Source organism: Erythrolamprus reginae, chromosome 3 (genome assembly GCF_031021105.1).
Source record: "Erythrolamprus reginae isolate rEryReg1 chromosome 3, rEryReg1.hap1, whole genome shotgun sequence".
In the NCBI taxonomy this organism is placed as follows: Eukaryota; Metazoa; Chordata; class Lepidosauria; order Squamata; family Dipsadidae; genus Erythrolamprus; species Erythrolamprus reginae.
The window spans coordinates 245,553,738-245,574,729 of NC_091952.1; the positions used below are offsets into that span (position 1 = coordinate 245,553,738).

General features: G+C 40.3%; 1 protein-coding gene across 1 annotated transcript in view; it reads right to left on the bottom strand.

Annotated features, from left to right (window-relative positions):
* The window catches only part of ASAP1 (ArfGAP with SH3 domain, ankyrin repeat and PH domain 1), a 139,282-nt gene that overhangs the window by 56,238 nt on the left and 62,052 nt on the right, over nucleotides 1-20,992 (bottom strand). Inside the window, exons 8-11 of the mRNA XM_070748302.1 lie at nucleotides 20,709-20,794; nucleotides 18,518-18,593; nucleotides 14,082-14,168; nucleotides 3,006-3,106 (exon numbers count right to left, since the gene is read on the bottom strand). Of these exons, the coding sequence (XP_070604403.1) occupies nucleotides 3,006-3,106; nucleotides 14,082-14,168; nucleotides 18,518-18,593; nucleotides 20,709-20,794 (350 nt within the window). The remainder of the gene's footprint in view (nucleotides 1-3,005; nucleotides 3,107-14,081; nucleotides 14,169-18,517; nucleotides 18,594-20,708; nucleotides 20,795-20,992) is intronic.

The following is a 20,992-nucleotide window of genomic DNA, read 5'->3' on the forward strand; positions in this document are numbered from 1 at the left end:
TGTGTTCACTTTCCTATTAAAAACACTTCCATCCTGAACCTTATTTAACCCTTTAACATATTTAAATGTTTCGATCAATGTTTCAAATATGATGTTGGGAAAAATGGAAGGCAGGAGGATGAGATGGTTAGATAATGTCATAGATGCAATGAACATGAGTTTTGGCAAACTCTAGAAGAAGGTGGAGGAGAGATGGCCCTAGTGTGCTGTGGTTCATGGGGTAACTAAGAATCAGACATTGTGATGTTGTGGCAGGATAAGGTGCCAGGCACTGAGGTCCTCTCCATCAATTCCCACCCTGCTGATGAAAGCCCAGACACACTGGGCAGGCCATGTTGGGTATAATATTTTTTAAATTCTTCTCCACCGTAAGATAAAACATGTGTAAATAACAAAACACAGTACCAATATCCATCCAGATATATATGCCAAATTTTCATATCATTAATGTGTTTTAAGGAGTTTCTTTACTTTCTACCTTCCGCCTCCCCCTCCCATAACTTTATCTCTCCAAGATTATAAGTAGTACTAAAGAAACAAAGAAAGAAAAAGAGACAGGCATGTTTAAATTCAGTTACTGTGGATTTATCAATCACGTCTGCTGGAAGTTTGCTCCAAGCATCTACTACTGTTTCTTAGTAATTTCAGTTCAAAGTTTTAGAGCAGGGGTGTCCAACTTTGTCAATAATTTTAAAGTTTGGTTTTTAGCTTTTAACGAGATGGGGTTGCTATTTTTGCATTATGGAATGACTGATTTAGTAGAAAGGCTGTCATCCTGCATTAAATCATTGCATATTCCGTTCTCTCTAAAACAGGAGTGTCCAACAACTTTTGGCAATTTTTAAGATGTATGGACATCCAAGTTCCAGAAGCGTGGCTGGTTGGGGGATTCTGGGAATTTCACAAGTCTTAAAGTTGCCAAAAGTGTTGGACACTCCTGTTTTAGAGAGATCGCAACCTTCAATAATTTAATGCGGGATGACAGCCTATTATATCGATCAATAAATAATGCAAAAACAACAAGCATCTCATTAAAAGATAAAGACTGAACTCTAAAATTATTGACATGTTTACTCATATTTTTCCCAGATCTGAGTGAGTTATCACATTCCACTGGGTTATAATAAATGGCGTTTGGGCTGTTTCTTTAATTATACTTAACTCCTTAATCTCTCTGTCAAGAGTTAGGAAGAAGAAGGTTGAAACAGATTGATTTTTTGGAGGGGGAGGTTGAGATTTGTGATTGATTGATAACCACAATAAAACAGGCCGCCTTCCGATGCAGTTTTATTTTTCTGATTTATGGGCAATAATATCAAACTAAATGAAATTCAATGATGAAAAAAGTAAGGTTCTACATTTAGGGAATGCACAGGTACAGTGGTTCCTTGCTCAACATGTGAGAGGTATCTTGGAGTCCTAGTGGACAACCATTTAAATATGAGCCAGCCGTGTGCAGCAGCTGCCAAAAAAGCCAACACAGTTCTAGGTTGCATTAACAGAGGGATAGAATCAAGATCACGTGAAGTGTTAATACCACTATATAACGCCTTGGAAAGGCCACACTTGGAATACTGCATCCAGTTTTGGTCATCACAATGTAAAAAGGATATTGAGACTTTAGAAAAAGAGCAGAGAAGTATAACAGAGACGATTAGGGGTCTGAAGGCTAAAACATACAAAGAACGGTTGCAGGAACTGGGCATGTCTAGTTTAAAGAAAAGAAGGACTAGGGGAGACATGATAGCAGTGTTCCAATATCTCAGGGGTTGCCACACAGAAAAGGAATCAAGCTATTCTCCAAAGTACCTGAGGGAAGGACAAGAAGCAACGGGTGGAAACTAATCAAGGAGAGAAGCAACTTGGAACTAAGGAGAAAATTCCTGACAGTTAGAACAATAGATCAGTGGACCGGCTTGCCTCCAGAACATAAGAAGAACCATGTTGAATCAGGCCAAAACCCATTGAGTTCAGCATTCTGTGTCACACAGTGGCCCACGAATTGTCCATGGGGATCTTGAGCAGAAAAAGAAGGCAAAACCCTCCCTTTCCCTTGACCCCCAACAAATGGTACTCAAGGGAATCCTGCCTTCCTCAACCAATATAGAGGTGGCATATGGACATCCATTTCAATAACCACCGATACACTTGGCATCCATGAATCTGTATAATTCTGCCTTGAAGCTATAAAGGCTGACAGCTGTCACGACCTCTTCTGGAAGTGAATTCCATGAAGTTGTGAATGTTCCAACACTGGAAGTTTTTAAGAAGATATTGGCTAACCATTTGTCTGAAGTAGTGTGAGGTCTCCTGCCCAAGCCATTTTGGGCATTGGATCTTCAGGCCTGACTATCTATCTATTTATTGGATTTGTATGCCGCCCCTCTCCGTAGGCTCAGGGCGGCTAACAACAGTAACAAAAAACACCATGTAAATCCAATACTAAAACAACTAAAAACCCTTATTGTAAAACCAAACATCCATACATACAAACATACCATACATGAATTGTAAAGGCCTAGGGGGAAGGAATATCTCAGTTCCCCCATGCCTGACAGCAGAGGTGGGTTTTAAGGAGCTTACGAAAAGCAAGGAGGGTGGGGGCAATTCTAATCTCCAGGGGGAGTTGGTTCCAGAGGGCTGGGGCCACCACAGAGAAGGCTTTTCCCCTGGGCCCCACCAAACGACATTGTTTTGTTGACGGGACCCAGAGGAGGCCCACTCTGTGGGACCTAACAGGTCGCTGGGATTTGTGCGGCAGAAGGCGGTCTCGTAGATATCCTGGTCCGGTGCCATGAAGGGCTTTATAGGTGATGACAACATGTTTGGTTGGACAAGAATCAAAGGAAAAGGTCCTACCAGCATTAGCGGAAGCCAATTTTTCAAACCCTGGATTTTTTAGAATGTAATAAATTGAATATAAAAGACAGTTTTGCATTAAAAAAAAATCATTTCAGTGTATTAATTCACTCCATCTGTTCAAGGTCACAGTTTGAAATCCGTACCCATCGCTTTTCTTTAAAAGGTATCCTTTCTTTTCACTGCCATATTCTTTATTTCCCTGAAGCTGATGCATGCTGTACCCTCCTTGCCGGCTCTGTGAATCCTAGACAAAAAAAAAGAGAAAGGGACAAATATATTGATATTTTCCTTGCTCGGATTAGCTCGTTGGCTTCTTTGTTTCATGTTAATTCCTTTATTTATAGAGCTAGAGCACAAAAAATGATTTCGTTTACAGAAGACTGAGACACAGAATGTTTGTTTATCTTTTTGGCTTAGCAGATAGAGGATTATTGCATACTTCCACAGTGCCGAAAAGCTCTGAATGAAAAATCTTAGCACATTTAAGTTAAAAAATAAAATCAAAATGCCCGATGTAAGAAATGTAGAAAGAGATGGCAGCCAGCAAGCTATATACACACACACGTAAACCACATGTATATTGATTGTTCAATGATATTTGCAACGTCTCATTTCTTCTTCTTGGTTTGAAATTAGAATGAAATTCAAGGTATACATGTGCTAGATGCCTGTATATACCTATGGCAAACATACACAAATATATAAGCCTGATGGAAATGTGACGACAGTGAAGACAAGATCTGCAAATTTACTGTGAAATATAAATATCCATTAAAGCATTGACTTACTCTCCTAGACTTCGATCAGAGAAGGCAAAAGAAACAAAAAGAAAAGAGAAAAAGTAAGACAATTTATTTTTCTAAAAGAACAATGCTGAAAACTTTGCAGCCTATTTCAATACACAATTAGTAAGGGCAGTAATAAAAACAGTCACAAAGGAGCATGGATTGTCTTTCATAATAAAATTCTTAATGCCGATGGAAAAGATGTTAAACAAATCTCCACGGAAATTGTGTACACAGGTAGTCCTCGACTTACAACAGGTCACTTAGCAACTATTCCAAGTTACAATGGACTTCCCCAGGATACTTACAACTCTAGTCCAAAATTCCTATTGCTGCCCCCCCCCCTGGTCATGTGATTGCACTTTGGGTGCTTAGAAACTGACCTGGCTTTATGGCTGTTTGTAACATCCTATGGTCATATGGCCACCATTTACAATGTGTTTTGTTCTAAACTGGCATTTATTCCCAGTTTCCAGCAAAAAAAACCCCAACCCACTACAGTGGTACCTCTACTTACGAACTTAATTCGTTCTGTGACCAGATTCTTAAGTAGAAAAGTTTGTAAGAAGAAGGAATTTTTCCCATAGGAATCAATGTAAAAGCAAATAATGTGTGTGATTGGGGAAACCACAGGGAGGGTGGAGGCCCTGTTTCCTCCCAGGAGATTCCTAGATAGGCCCCACGGAGGCTCCTTCCTGCCTTTTCCATCCTTGTTTCCTCCCAGGAGGTTCCTAGAGAGGCCGCACAGAGGCTTTCCTCTGCCTTTTCCGGCCCTGTTTCCTCCCAGGAGATTCCTAGAGAGGCCCCACGGAGGCTTCTCCCTGCCTTTTCCGGCCCTGTTTCCTCCCAGGAGATTCCTAGAGAGGCCCCACGGAGGCTTCTCCCTGCCTTTTCCCGGTTACAGTTTCGGAGGCTCAGGTTTGTAAGTGGTAAATGGTTCTTGAGAAGAGGCAAAAAAATCTTGAACACCCGGTTGTTATCTAGAAACGTTCATAAGTAGAGGCATTCTTAAATAGAGGACTTGCAAACAATGGTTTCACTCAACAAGTGCAGTATTTGTTTAACAATCACACACACACACACATACACACACACACAAAGTCATAAAATCGGGTGCAATCACAAGATGACGTGCTTAACAACTGACAATACGTATGACTGTAATTCCAGGCTCAATTGTGACCATAGGTTATGGATCACCTGTAGGTGTCTATGCCTTTTTAAAGATAGAATGGTAAAGCAATACTTAGAACTTAATTACAGCTATCCTATAGCATACGTTCTTGCAAATGGCCACTGCTTCTGAATTTATTTATTTATTTAATTTATTTATTAGATTTGTATGCCTCCCCTCTCCGTAGATTCAGGGAGGAATTTGAAATTAGCACCACTAAAATATAACCAGAACTTGTTCATTTTCATTTGAAGCAAGTGCACCTGATTTCTCACAAGTTTTAAGTCCTTCCCCCCACCCCCATCACGTCAACTAACACAATGAACACAATACCAGCTTTGGCAGGGTAGGGCAATTTGGGAAACACAAACAATTCCCTTTAAGTTAAGGGGGATTTTTTCCCACCCCCAAATGTAACAGAACACCCTTTCATCCATCTATACATACTGCTCAAAAAAATAAAGGGAACACTTAAATAACACATCCTAGATCTGAATGAATGAAATATTCTCATTGAATACTTTGTTCTGTACAAAGTTGAATGTGCACAACAGCAGGTGAAATTGATTGTCAATCAGTGTTGCTTCCTAAGTGGACAGTTTGATTTCACAAAAGTTTGATTTACTTGGAGTTATATTGTATTCTTTAAGTGTTCCATTTTATTTTTTTTTGAGCAGTCTATATGCTTCTGTTTCACCAAACTGTTTTGTCTCCTCCAAACTTGCTGACCTAGATCCAGAATAGCAAATATTTTCTTTGCAATTTTTACAGGGAGCAAAGCAGCAAAGGAGATGAGCTGGTTAGCAGAGAAGAGCTTTAAACTAAAGCATTTTCTCTACCTTCCTCTGCTTTTAACAGCAGCCTCAGGGAAAGTTATCTCTTTTTATTAGGGGACACTAATTAGAAAGTGAAAGTTGGACCATAAGAAAGGCTGAGCACCAAAGAATGGAGGCCTTTGAACTATGGTGCTGGAGAAGACTTCTGCAAGTCCCTTGGACTGCAAGGCGATCAAACCGATCAGTCCTAGAAGAGATCAACCCTGACTGTTCTTTGGAAGGCCAGATCCTGAAGATGAAACTCAAAATACTTTGGCCACCTAATGAGAAGGAAGGACTCACTGGAAAAGAGCCTAATCCACAGTAACTGAATTTAAACATGCCTGGGATAAACATATATCCATCCTAAGATAAAATACAGAAAATAGTATAAGGGCAGACTAGATGGACCATGAGGTCTTTTTCTGCCGTCAGACTTCTATGTTTCTATGTTTCTAATGCTGGGAACGATTGAGGGCAAAAGAAGAAGAGGGCGACAGAGAATGAGGTGGTTAGATGCATGAACTTAAGTGGACTATAAAGGATGGCAGAGGGCAGGAAGGCCTAGAGCAGTGGTTCTCAACCAGGGGGTTGGGACCCCTTTGGGGGTCGAATGACTATTTCACAGGGGTCACCTAAGACCATGGGAAAAGACAAATTTCCTATGGTGTTAGGAACTAAAACATCTTTTCTGGCACCCTGGAACATATTTTTACACTCCGACCAATCAGGTGTTTACAGTGGGGGTGTCTCTCTGACCTTCCTGCCAATCTGCTTAAAGTTCTGTTGGGAGAATTGGTGCTAGGCTTATGGTTGGGGATCACCACAACATGAGGGACTGTATTCAGGGGTCACAGCATTAGAAAGGTTGAGAACCACTGGCCTAGAGGAACGTTGTCCATGGGGTTGTGATGTGTTGGACATAACTTCACGACTAAAACCTATAAACCTTAATTCCGGCAGACCAGGAATTAAGACTGATTGTGGCAAGTGACTCCATAGTGGCAATCCCTAACCCCCAACATTTTCCCCTTAGACGATTGACCTCTCCAGATTTCTAAGAGGTCGGTAAGGGGCATACATAAGTGCACCGGGGTGCCTTCTGTCCCCTGTCCAATTGTCTCTACTATATCTCATATTTCTTTTCTTTCACTCATATATATCTTCCACTATCCTCCATTGATGTATTGCATTTTATTCTTATATCTTCACTCCTATCCTTCCTTCCTTCCTCTTTCTTTCTCTTTCTCTTTCTTTCTATCTTTCTTCCTTCCATCCTTCCTTCCTTCCTCTTTCTCTTCCTTTCTCTTTCTTTTCCTTCCTTCCTTCCCTTTCTTTGATATATTTTCTACATGGTTAATCTCATTAACCTTCATTATCTATCAGACTAACTAACTAACTAACTAACTAACTAAATATATAAATAAATAAATAAATATGGTTTTATAATACATGTGATTTTAGTGATGTTTTTAAATTGGTTTTTAAAATTATATTGTATTTATACCTGTTGTTAGCGGCTCAGAGTCCGTTTGGAGTGAGCGGCATATAAATGCAATAAATAAATAAATAAATAACAGCAACAACTAGAAACTTAGGATAAGAAAGCCTATTTTCTTAGAAACATTTTTCATGAAGTCATTGCAGAAAACACTACACAAAAACGCCCGCGTTCACGTTGATTTCTTCACCGTGCGCAAAACGCAAACAGATTTCTGAGAGTTTTTAACACAAAAGCTCTACACTAAACAATTGTTTGAAAGGGAGGGCACGTGCCCATGTATTAGAGCAGCAAATCTAACTTTTTAATCCCATCCTACATGCCCAGGGAGCAAAGTGACCTTTGCAGTGTGTTGGTGTTTCATTTGCAAAAATTGGGCAGGGCCAGCGTTGAACAATAGGACTGGGGGGAAAATAAATATTGGGCATAATGAGATATATTACTCATGTTTCTACAGTCCTTCTTTCCATTAAATTGTTTTAATGGACACAGGGATGAAATGCTTCCGGTTCACTCGCGCCTGTCAGTCATTGGAGAGTCGGTGGTGAAGGAAGTGCGAGGGTCCGCCCACCTGCTCAGATGCCGCCATTTTGATTCTTTTGCTCTCTGTGCATGCCAGTTCTCTGCATCCGCAGAGGGTAAAAGAATCAAAATGGCGGCATCGGGATGGGTGGGCGGAGCTTCACATTCCCTTTGCGACCGGCTCTCTGATGATTGACAGGCAGGAGCGAATCAGGAGCATTTCTCCCCTGGAACAACATGTGTGTTAGGAATGGTATGTATTTGCGATCTGTCTTTTTATAATAATGGATTTTATCATGGGGTTCGTTTTAGATATTATATTCGACTTCTCTTATTACTTTATATCTTTTAGAAACGTAGAAAATTGACGGCAGAAAAAGACCTCATGGTCCATCTAGTCTGCCCTTATACTATTCCCTGTATTTTATCTTAGATGGGATCTATGGTTATCCCAGACATGTTTAAATTCAGTTACTATGGATTTACCAACCACGTCTGCTGGAAGTTTGTTTCAAGCATCTACTACTCTTTCGGTAAAATAATATAATAAATAATAAATCTAGTAGTGTAGAATATTCTGTTACGAGTGGAGGAGTCGAGGGCTCTTCTAGGACATTTTCTAGGGTGTTTATATCTGAAATGCATTTTCTAGGGTGTTTAGGTCCGAAATGCGGTGCGGGTTCCAGACAGATGAGCTGTATTCAAGGATTGGTCTGGTGAAAGTTTTGTATGCTCCAGTTAGTAGTGTGATTCTCACATACCATCACGTGCAGGCTCCAGAATATTGTGCTGATTGTAGGGTCTTTGGAAGCAGACAAAGTAACTGTTGTGGTTAGCTCTGGCCCTGCTCCTGCCCCAAGGACTGTGGATATGGGGGAGACATCCACATGCTGCAGGCCTGTCTTGCTCCTCTGACCAAGAAGACATGAGTGACAGGGAGAAGGAGAGTGTGGCAGACAGCTCAGAAGGAGATCAATTATCTAGCTCCTCCTTGGATTCAGAACAAGAGTTAATGATACAGCCACGCATGCGGAGAGCGATGCATAGGCAGCAACAACTGAGAGATTATTATCAAAGAAAATGAGGCCACCTGTGGTTGGGTGGGGCTGTGGTAATTAGTGAGGCTGCTATAAATAGCAGCCTGTGGGTTTGGCCATTGTGGAGGATTATCTGATCCTTGTGTTTCGTGACTGCTTTACTGACTTTGACCTTTTGTGTGCTGATTTTTCCCCGCTTTGAAACTAAACCAGGGCAAAGTGTGTTTCACTTTGTGAAAGAAGAAGGACTGGGAATTACCTCACAGCTGCAAGCTAAGTATCACAGAACTGATAAGGGACTTGTACAAATTACCAGTTTGTTTGGAGACGAGTGCTCTTTGCTATACCAAAAGAAGGCTTGGTTTAAGTGAATTTTCATTATAAAGAACATTGTTTTGAATTTTCAAACGTGTGTGTGTGTCTGCAATTTGTACCTGTGCATTTTTGGGAGGATTCTACCAGAGAGCCTGCCAGAACAGTAACCATAATAGTTTCTGAAATTGAGAACTTTCCCTCTCAGATCCTTACTGAGAGAAACATCTGGGCCTGCTTCACAGCATGGCGTTTCCCAAAGGACACGAAGCAAAAAATTGCATTCATCCAAGGAAGGAAACTTACAATTGCAACAATGTCATAGGATGGACCTTTCAAAGCTATATGGCTAAGGCCAGGAGACAAAGGAGTGGAAGTAATCATCCACCTCCTTCAACCCACCATGTGTAAAAACGAAGAGTAAATTGAGTTTAAAGAGTTAGGCTAGGGATCTCCAATTTTGGTAACTTTTAAGATTTGCGGACTTCAACTCCCAGAATTTTAAAGATGGTTCACATTAGAGAACCATCTTTCAGCTGTGGCGAGGAGGACGTTTGCCCAGGTTCGCCTGGTGCACCAGCTGCGGCCCTATCTGGATCGGGACTCACTACTCACAGTCACTCATGCCCTCATCACCTCGAGATTCGACTACTGTAACACTCTCTACATGGGGCTACCTTTGAAAAGTGTTCGGAAACTTCAGATCGTGCAGAATGCAGCTGCGAGAGCAATCATGGGCTTCCCAAAGTATGCCCATGTTACACCAACACTCCGCTGTCTGCATTGGTTGCCGATCAATTTCCGGTCACAATTCAAAGTGTTGGTCTTGACCTATAAAGCCCTTCATGGCATCGGACCAGAATATCTCTGGGACCGCCTTCTGCTGCACGAATCCCAGCGACCGATTAGGTCCCACAGAGTTGGCCTTCTCCGGGTCCCGTCGACCAAACAATGTCGTTTGGTGGGTCCCAGGGGAAGAGCCTTCTCTGTGATGGCCCTGACCCTCTGGAACCAGCTCCCCCCTGAGATTAGAACAGCCCCCACCCTCCTTGCCTTTCGCAAACTCCTTAAGACCCACCTCTGTCGTCAGGTATGGGGGAACTGAAATATCTTCCCCAGGCCTATAATGTTTATGTATGGTATGTTGTGTGCATTGTTTTTTTTAAATTATGGGTTTTTAACTTTCTAATTATTGAATTTGTATTTTGCACTGTTTTCTGTTGCTGTTGTGAGCCGCCCCCAGTCTGCGGAGAGGGGCGGCATACAAATTTAATAAATAAATAAATATATTTCCCAGCCTACTGTGCTGGCTAGAGAATTCTGGGATTTGAAGTCTACAAATCTACACCCCTGAGCTAAGCTATTTAAAGTTGAATCAAAGAGTACAAACTAAAACAAAAAAACAATATTCTAGGAAAAGGGAAAAACAAAACAACAGGAAGCTCCAGAAATGAAAGAGTGATCATTATGGTAATCACCATAATGAAAGGATTCCAGGAGAGATACATTTAGCCGGAGTTGTGGCGCATCGGATAAATAAAACATGCTAATGACTGAATTAAACTAGTACCAATAAAATGCTAAGCATCCTATAACTGGGTGTTTTAAAGTCCTTCTTTCAACCCCTTAAGCGTAACTGGCCTTTGAGATTGGCCACAAAAATATGGGTCAGCATGCTACTTGCAGACCATTAAATTGGCAGGCACGAGAGACACAACCTTCTCGGTCGAGTTTTGTGACTATATAATTCTCTCTCAAAGATATAATTTCTACTTCCTCTGCAGACTGTTTTCAACTGGAATCTAAAGAACTGCTTTTGCATCTGTTTTGCAAAATCTGGCCTTAAAAAAAAGCAGAATTTAAAGGTTGCTGTCATTCTATTGTGGATTTTGGAAAGAATTTTTGCTTCTATGTGATTTGCAATCTTTTAATTGCTAATTTTAAATTTTGTCTCCTTTTGAGAAAGATGCTTCTGCTCTGAAATGCAGGAGAAAAGTTGTTAAAATAAATAGGGTATTGCTTCTTAGCTTTTCACAGAAAAGATATGTTAATGATTCATTTAGCAATCAGCATCACCCAAAAAACAAAACAGATTTTGAATAGTTTTAAAGGCGAGCGTACAAAAACCTTGTGAAGGAAGGATTTCGTTACTCCTTTGCCCTAAAGTCTTAAATTAATATAAATTGATTTGCTCTAAGGAATAAATATTTCTTCAAAATGAGGTATGAGGCATCAATGCAGAATCCACTAGAGGAATAAAATGTGGAAGGGCAAAGAAAACATATAAAAAGTATACTGTACTCACTTTAATGCTATCTAGGCTAAATGTGTTGCATGGGTTTTAAACTGTCAGGGTTTTATATATTGTTCTCTTTTAATATTAGATTTGTTGCAATGTTATATTGTTTTTGATTATTGTTGTGAACCGCCCCAAGTCTTCGGAGAGGGGCGGCATACCAATCTAATAAATAATAATAATAATAATAATAATAACAACAACAACAACAAAGTATGGATCATCGACATTGCAATCCCAGGAGACAGCAGAATTGAGGAGAAGCAGCTAGAGAAATTAGTGAAATATGAAGATCTAAAAATCGAGCTGCAACGACTCTGGCATAAGCCAGTGAAAGTGGTCCCAGTGGTACTTGGCACGCTGGGCGCAGTGCCAAAGGATCTCAGCAGACATTTGAAAACCATTGGAATTGACAGAATCTCCATCTGTCAATTGCAAAAGGCCGCTTTACATAATTCGCCGCTACATCACGCAGTCCTAGGTGCTTGGGAAGTGCCCGACTGGTGATGAAATATGAAATCCATCATAGTGATCTCGTTTGCTGTGTTGTACAGACATAATAATAATAATAGTAGTAGTAATAATAATAATAATAATAATAATAATAATAATAATAATAATAATAATAATGTGACTATGGTTAATTTTGCCCATACGCATGGAGAAAACCAGTATCAAACAATTCTGCATGCCAAAATTAAGACTGGTGATGAAATACGAAATCCATCATAGTGATCTCGTTTGCTGTGTTGTACAGACATAATAATAATAATAGTAGTAGTAGTAGTAGTAATAATAATAATAATAATAATAATAATAATACTGTGACTATGGTTAATTTTGCCCATACGCATGGAGAAAACCAGTATCAAACAATTCTGCATGCCAAAATTAAGACATTTATTTTAGCATCTTTGGGTTTGGCAAAATAAGAATCAGTAAGCATTGCCACCTGATTCTCAGATTGAGAAAATTATGGCTATTATTTTATTAGAACACACTTATTCTACTTTTTAACACAGTGGGCTATAGAATATTGATTTAAAGGTGAAACCTACAGTAAGACTAGGCGGCATTCATTGGTTGCCAACTATAAAGCCCTTTAAGACTTAGGATCTGGTTACTTATAGGACCAGCTTCCTCCTCTTTTTGTCTAGTCTATCATATCTGAAAGGCTCTCTGCAGTCCACGTCCCCTCTGTAAACACTGTCATCTTGAAGAAGAGAATGGATGGATGTGGCAGTGGAAGCGGAAGTAGGACTAGACTAGACGGAAGGGACCTTGGAGATCTTCTACTCCAACCCCCTGTTGATCATGGATCGGGGTTGAACTCTTGTCCTTCACTTCAGATCCTACCGGCCTCAACTGGGTATCCCAAGGGCAATGGTGATGCCACCAGCTAAGCCTTGGCGCTTCTGACACAAATGCAAAAAAAGAAAAAGTGAGGGAGGAAGGAAGCACATTGAGGCCTGCAAGATTGTATCACTACAGGTGTTCCAATAAAAGTAGTTCTAGATTTAAATGGCATTGGTTTATTTCCTTATTAAATTTATACGGCGCTCCACCTCACTGCTATAGTTTACTTTTGCAGATTAACAAAAGATTTGCAGAATAATAGAAAATTTAAAAGATAATGCAAAAGACTTACAATTAGGAGGATTAAATAGCTGACTCCTTTGTCTGGATTATCTTACAGGGCTGACATATACCATAAACCAGTGTTTCCCAACCTTGGCCACTTGAAGATATCTGGAGTTCAACTCCCAGAATTCCCCAGCCAGCGAATGATGGCTGGGGAATTCTGGGAGTTGAAGTCCAGATATCTTCAAGTGGCCAAGGTTGGGAAACACTGCCATAAACTACAAGTGCTGTAGTGTTTGTGTGATGGGCAGCATGATTTTACTTGTGATATCCCTGCAGAATGGCAGATAGTAACTTGCAATAAATTGGGAGACCTTATAATACTACAAATCTTTCCTAGGATCTACTCCGGTATTTTATTTTCCATACTCTATGGCCATGAGCTACTAATTATAAATTACATGGTCTATAATAGCATGTACTTCTATTTCTACTAGTTTTTTCTCATCATTCCTATCATCCTCCCACTTAGGACTGTATGACTGTAACTTGTTGCTTGTATCCTAAGATTTTTATTAATATTGATTGTTTCTTCATTGCTTATTTGACCCCTATGACAATCATTAAATGTTGTACCACATGTTTCTTGACAAATGTATCTTTTTCTTTTATGTACACTGAGAGCATATGGACCAAGACAAATTCCTTGTTTGTCCACACTTGGCCAATAAAGAATTCTATTCTATTCCAAATAATAAAATATAAATAGCATAAATTACACAGTCTATAATAGAATGTAAATAATAAATATGATGCAAACAACCCAATTAGAGTGTCTTTTAGAGTGTCACTTTAAATGCTGACTTTACTAAGTGTAAAATTGAGTCAATGGTGTTCAACCCATTGCTGATAGCAATAGCAGCAGCACTTAAGACTTATACACTGCTTTACAGCCCAAGTCCTGTGGCTTACAGAGCCAGCATATTGCCCCCAATAATCTGAGTCCTCATTTTACCGACCTCGGAAGGATGGAAAGCTGAGTCAACCTTGAACCAGTGAGAATCGAACTGCTGACCCACAGGCAGCCTGCAGTTCAGCAGTAGTAGTCTGCAATACCACATTCTAACCACTGCACCACTAAGGCTCTTAGTATAAAAGTAACTCAGACGGACACTAGTTTTGCTTGTGATTCTTACCTCTTTTTGGTCAAGTTGCAAAGAGGATTTTATCAAGTCCCTCAATGCAGTAAGTTGCTTCTTTTCTTCATCTTGTGTCTGTTTTATCTAGAGCAAAAAATATCCAAAATTTGTTAGCCATGTACATTCCTTTATTGTTTGGATCAACACAAATACCCTGGCGTGTGTCTGAGTCTGCATATAATATTACATTTTTATCCCTCCTTTATTAATATATAAGTAACTCAAGGCAGCATACAAAAGTAATACTCCCTCCTCCTATTTTCTCCAAAAACAATAGAAAAAGTGGATAGAGAAAAAATCTTTTCTCTATCCATCTTTTCTATTGCTGTTGGAGAAAATAGGAACATAGAAAAAATATTTTCTCTATCACACAATACTAGGACGAGGGGGCACTCCCTAAAGCTCATAAGTAAGAGAGGACAAATAAAGGGAAATATTTCTTCACCCAGAGGGTCATTGGTTTATGGAATTCACTTCTAGAAGAGGTTGTGACAGCTGTCAGTCTGGATAGATTCAAGGCAGGATTAGACAGATTCATGGATGCCAAGTGTATCAGTGGTTATTGAAATGGATATCCAAGTGCCGCCTCTATGTTGGTTGAGGCAGGCAGGATTCCCTTGGGTACCATTTGTTGGGGGTCAAGGGAGGGTCTTGCCTTCTCTTTCTGCTCAAGATCCCCATGGACAATTGGTGGGACACTGTGTGACACAGAATGCTGGACTCGATGGGCTTTGGCCCAATTCAGCATGGCTCTTCTTACGTTCTTAACAATCCTCCGAGGCAAGATGGCTAAGTCTGTGTGACTAGCTCAAGGTCACGGAGCTGGTTTTCATGTCTAAGCCAGGACTAGAACTTATAGACTCCTGCTGATTGGCCCAAAGTCACCCAGGCAGCTTTCATACCAAAGGTGGGACTAGAATGCAGAAATTCCTGGTGATTGGCCCAAAGTTACCCAGGCAGCTTTCATAACTAAGGTGGGACCTGAACGCAGAAACTCCTGCTGATTGGCCCAAAGTCACCCAGCCAGCTTTCATACCTAAGGTGGGACTAGAATGCAGAAACTCCTGGTGGTTGGCCCAAAGTCACCCAGGCAGCTTTCATACCTAAGGTGGGACTAGAATGCAGAAACTCCTGCTGATTGGCCCAAAGTCACCCAGGCAGCTTTCATACCTAAGGTGGGACTAGAATGCAGAAACTCATGGTGATTGGCCCAAAGTCAACCAACAGGCTTGCATGCTTAGGGCAGAACCAAAACTCACATTTTCCTAGGTCCTAGCCTAATGCCTTATACCAGTGATGGCAAACCTATGGCATGGGTGTCACAGGTGGCATGCAGAGCCATATCTGCTGGCACATGAGCCGTTGCCCTAGCTCAGCTCCAATGTGCATGTGTGTGCTGGCCAGCTGATTTTTGGCTTGCAGAGAGGCTCTGGGAGGGCGTTTTTGGCTTCCAGAGAGCCTCCGGGGGGATAGAGGAGGGCGTTTTTACCCTCCCCTGGCTCCAGGGAAGCCTTTGGTGCCTTGGGAGGGCACAGCATGAGACTACTGGGCCCATCAGAAATTGGGAAACAGGCCATTCCAGCTTCCAAAAGACCCCCAGGGACCAAGGGAAGTTGTTTTCACTCTCCCCAGGCATTGAATTATGAGTGTGGGCACTCACTCACTCACTCACTCACTCACTCACTCACTCACTCATTCATTCATTCATTCATTCATTCATTCATTCATTCATTCATTGGATTTGTATGCCGCCCCTCTCCGCAGACTCGGGGCGGCTAACAACAATGATAAAAAACAGCATGTAACAATCCAATTAATAAAACAACTAAAAACCCTTATTATAAAACCAAACATACACGCAAACATACCATGCATAACTTGTAATGGCTTAGGGGGAAGGAATATCTTAACTCCCCCATGCCTGGCGGCATAAGTGAGTCTTGAGTAGTTTACGAAAGACAGGGAGGGTGGGGACAGTTCTAATCTCCGGGGGAAGTTTGTTCGAGAAGGCTGGGGCCGCCACAGAGAAGGCTCTTCCCATGGGGCCCGCCAAACGACATTGTTTACTCGACGGGACCCGGAGAAGGCCAACTATGTGGGACCTTACTGGTCGCTGGGATTCATGCAGTAGCAGGCGGTTCCGGAGGTAATCTGGTCCAATGCCATGTAGGGCTTTAAAGGTCATGACCAACACTTTGAATTGTGACCGGAAACTCATGCATGCGTGATAGTGCACACCCACAGTCATTCGACACCCGAGGAAAAAAAGGTTCACCATCACTGCCGTATACTTTAATCATCTACAGAGGAAATAAAATATGTGCTTTTTTCCTCTCTTCATTATTTATTCTCTGAAAACCATAATGAGCTCATTCCAGAAGGGAAGTTTTGAAAATGCAGATTTTTCTTTACACTTCCACCCACCCAGACATCCATATATATATTCAAAAAGAAGCTACACTGAGGAAGTGTGCTCAGTCTCTTTTAAAGGAACCACAGTCGCTTTCAAGAAATTACTGATCCCATGCTTTGACCACAAAGAACGGCATTCCTCACGCTACAAAACACTATTTCACAAGACTAACACTTTGTTTGTTTATTAACTGCTTGCACATAAGACACTCAGAACAGCAGCCTGGGTTGTTGATTATAAACCTAGGTATAGGAGTATAGTTTGGCCACTGAATTGACGCTTAGTTATCTTTTTTTCCCCTAGAAATACGGTTGGACCTAAAAAAAAAAGAAAATTGCTGAAACAAATTCCCAAATAACATTGAAAAGAAACATAGAAACATAGAAGATTGACGGCAGAAAAAGACCTCATGGTCCATCTAGTCTGCCCTTATACTATTTCCTGTATTTTATCTTAGGATGGATATATGTTTATCCCAGGCATGTTTAAATTGAGCTACTGTGGATTTACCAACCATGTCTGCTGGAAGTTTGTTCCAAGCATCTACTACTCTTTCAATAAATAATATTTTCTCACCTTGCTTCTGATCTTTCCCCCAACTAACCTCAGATTGTGTCCCCTTGTTCTTGTGTTCACTTTCCTATTAAAAACACTTCCCTCCTGGACCTTATTTAACCCTTTAACACATTTAAATGTTTCGATCATGTCCCCCCTTTTCCTTCTGTCCTCCAGACTATACAGATTGAGTTCATGAAGTCTTTCCTGATAAGTTTTATGCTTAAGACCTTCCACCATTCTTGTAGCCCGTCTTTGGAACCGTTCAATTTTATCAATATATTTTTGTAGGTGAGGTCTCCAGAACTGAACACAGGATTCCAAATGGGGTCTCACCAGCGCTCTATACAGTGGGATCACAATCTCCCTCTTCCTGCTTGTTACACCTCTAGCTATGCAGCCAAGCACTCTACTCGGTTTCCTTACCGCCTGACTGCACTGTTCACCCATTTAAGACATATTAATATCCAAATGATTGCAGGGCACGAGAGTTTCAAGGAAGCTTTAGGGTTAGAATAGTTTTTCTGTTTGTTGGCAACTTTCAGATATGTGAATTTCAATTCTGAGAGCTGAAGTCCACACATCTTAAAAGTTGCCCAACTTGAGAAAGATTGGCTTAAAAGCTCCCTAGAAGTGTCTAAAATTATAATAAGGTTATTTATTTCTACAATGTGCCGAAACGAACCCAATTTACCAGAGGGCCATTCAAATATGTAGCCAGCCAAACTAATAAGCAATATAGGAAAATATAGGACTCATATTCCTCATAGCAAAAACAATGTCCTTCCACCTGAGGTCAAAATGTAAATCCATTTCATTCTTAACACTCTGAGCAAGCTAGTTTAGTTGGTTTAAGAAATCTAAAAGTCAGCAAGGCCAGCTAGTCCATTTGTGAAAGTAGTTTTGTGAAGCCTACCTCATTTTTTATTCTTGGCTATGTGTACCCTAATGATCAAACCAGAATTATATTTATTGGGTATTTTTAATAAAAAAAATAGAAAAAGAGGTAAGATACCTAGTTATACATATACTAACAGCTGCCAGAATAGTATATGCCCAACAGTGGAAAACAGACAAAATACCGGAAGAAAACTTAATAATTTAAAAAATACTAGACTGTGCGGAGATGGACAGGCTATCCAAAAGATTAGAGGAAAAAGAAGAATCAGATTACTATAAAACATGGGCAAAATTTTATGATTGGCTAAAGAAAAGAACAATAAAGAAAGAAATAAAAAATTATGCAAAGCAACACGTCAAATAAAAGAATTCAAAAATTAATATTATGTAAAAGAAGTGTAATTCTCTGATCAAACATCCCCCCAAAAAAGTGGGAAACTTTCATTTCCCAAATGTTGTATGTATATGTTTTTATGTATGTTATTTCTTTTGTCTTGTATGTCACATTTGTAAAATAAAATAAAAAGATAATGATCAAATAGGTGCTATATTGTGGACAACTTACGTTATATAAATCAGCAGCTAGCTTTTCAATGTATTGTTTGAGTTTATCAGCTGTCTTCAAGCCGTCTTGAAAGAAACTATAATGGAAATAAAATGTTAATTTATCAGCGATGTTGGAATCTGGTTTTAAATTTCAGACTGGATTTTTTTCCCCAATACATGGCTTAGCCCCATTCCACACACAACCAGAGATATCTATAGGTGGCTCTGTTTCTGAGGTGAAGATACTCATTCTCTATGTCAGTGTTTTTCAACCAGTGTGCCGCGGCAGACTAGTGTGCCGCGAGACATGGTCAGGTGTGCCGCGAAGCTCAGAGAGAGAAAGAAAGGAAGAGAGAGAAAGCAAGAGAGAAAGAAAGCAAGAGAGAAAGAGAACAAGAAAAAGAAAGCAAGAGAGAGAAAGAGAGAGATAGAGAAAGAGAGAGAAAGACAGCAACAGAGAGAGAAAGAGGGAGGGAAGGAGAGAGAGAGAAAGACATAGAGGGAGGGAGGGAGAGAGAGAGAAAGACAACAAAAAAGAAGGAAGGGAGAGAAAGAGGGAGGGAGAGAGAAATAGAGCGAAAGGGTGGAAGAGAGAGAGAGAATATTTTTGTCCAAACTTTTTTTAGCCGCCGCCCCCCCTCCCCTCACTCAATGTGCCCCAAGGTTTCGTAAATGTAAAAAATGTGCCGCGGCTCAAAAAAGGTTGAAAATCACTGCTCTATGTGGGGTTTGTAGATGATTACAATATTGCATTTTTATACTGAATTTAATTCTGTGATTGTGTGTGTTCTTTTTTAACCTGATTGTTGTAAACCACCCAGAGTCACTTTATATGAGATGGGTAGCCATATAAACTTGATTATAGGTAGTTCTTGACTTACAACCATTCATTTAATGACCATTCAGAGTTACAACGGCACTGAAAAAAGTGACTTATGACTGGTTTTCACACATACGACCCAGGGGTGTGTTCTAAATTATCTCACTGCCGGTTTGCTTCCTGTGCCGAAAATTTGTAATTTTTTTAAAAAGCCTCAAACAAGATAGTGGTGCATGTACAATGCCAGAAACTTAGCTTCTGTGCATGCTCAGAAGAAGAAAAAATAGCAAAAAAACCCACCCATTTTTTTTCCAACTCCCCCCGCCCCCTCAAAAAAATGGCGGTGACCACAGACCAGAAACAACAGAACTGGGTCCACGATGTCACCAGTGGTTTGCTACTGGTACTATAGAACTAGTGTGAACCAGGAGGAACCCACCTCTGGTATGACCATCCCCGTGGTCAAGAGATCAAAATTTAGATGCTTGGCAACTGTCATGTATTAATTTTAAATTTATTGCAGTGTCCTGGGTCAGCTGATCCCCTTTTGCAACCTTCTGACAAGCAAAGTCAAAGAAGAAACCAGATTCACTTAACACCGGGAAACTCAGTTAACAACTACAGGCCAGGCAATAACAAATTCCCTTTGATGCAAATTGTATCTTTCTTTCTTTCTTTCTTTCTTTCTTTCTTTCTTTCTTTCTTTCTCTTTCCTTCCTTTCTTTCCTTCCTTTTTTCTTTCTTTCTTTCCTTCCTTCCTTTTTTCTTTCCTTCCTTCCTTCCTTCCTTTTTTCTTTCTTTCTTTCTTTCTTTCTCTTTTTAATTTATTTTTATGCCACCCTTCTCCTTAGACACAGGGCGGCTTACAACATGTTAGCAATAGCACTCTTTAACAGAGCCAGCATATATTACCCCCACAATCCGGGTCCTCATTTTACCCACCCTGGAAGGATGGAAGGCTAAGTCAACCTTGAGCCGGTGATGAGATTTGAACTGTTGAGCTGCAGATCTACGGTTAGCTTCAGTGGCCTGCAGTACTGCACTCTACCTGATGCGCCACCCTGGCACATATCTGCGCCACCCCAGCTCATGTCTTGCCTTCAAGGCAGCTTTTTCTTCTCTTTCTAGATTGTTATCAAATCCCCTCTTCATTCATTTTTCAAACCAATTTGTATGACAGTGAAAGGATAATCAAATCAAGCCTTCTATGCAGAAAACAACAGGAATTCAATATCAATATTTGAACAAAGGGCGCTCACATTTTTATTTATTTTTTTTGAAATCGAGAAATTTCAATAAAAGCAAATGAAGTCATCCCTGAGGAGAAAAAGCCTTCTATATTTAAAAAAATACCACATTGCACATAAAGAGATGAAAAAAGTATACTCACTTGCATTGTGCATGGTAATACTTAATAAGATTTTGTAAAAGGTCCACACCCTTTTTTGTCTTGATTTCATTAACCTTAATGAGATACTATGGAGAGAGAGAGACAAAAAAAAATCAAAGCTCAGTAGATAATTATACATTTGGGCCTAGCTGCATTCAAAAACAGGTTCTATTTGAAATCTATTTTAACAAATTTAGCAATTATCTTCCAAGTTGTTTACAGCTAGCATCTGAAGGCACTCTGCTAATATGTGATTAAAATTGTGCTCTCTATACACAACAGTG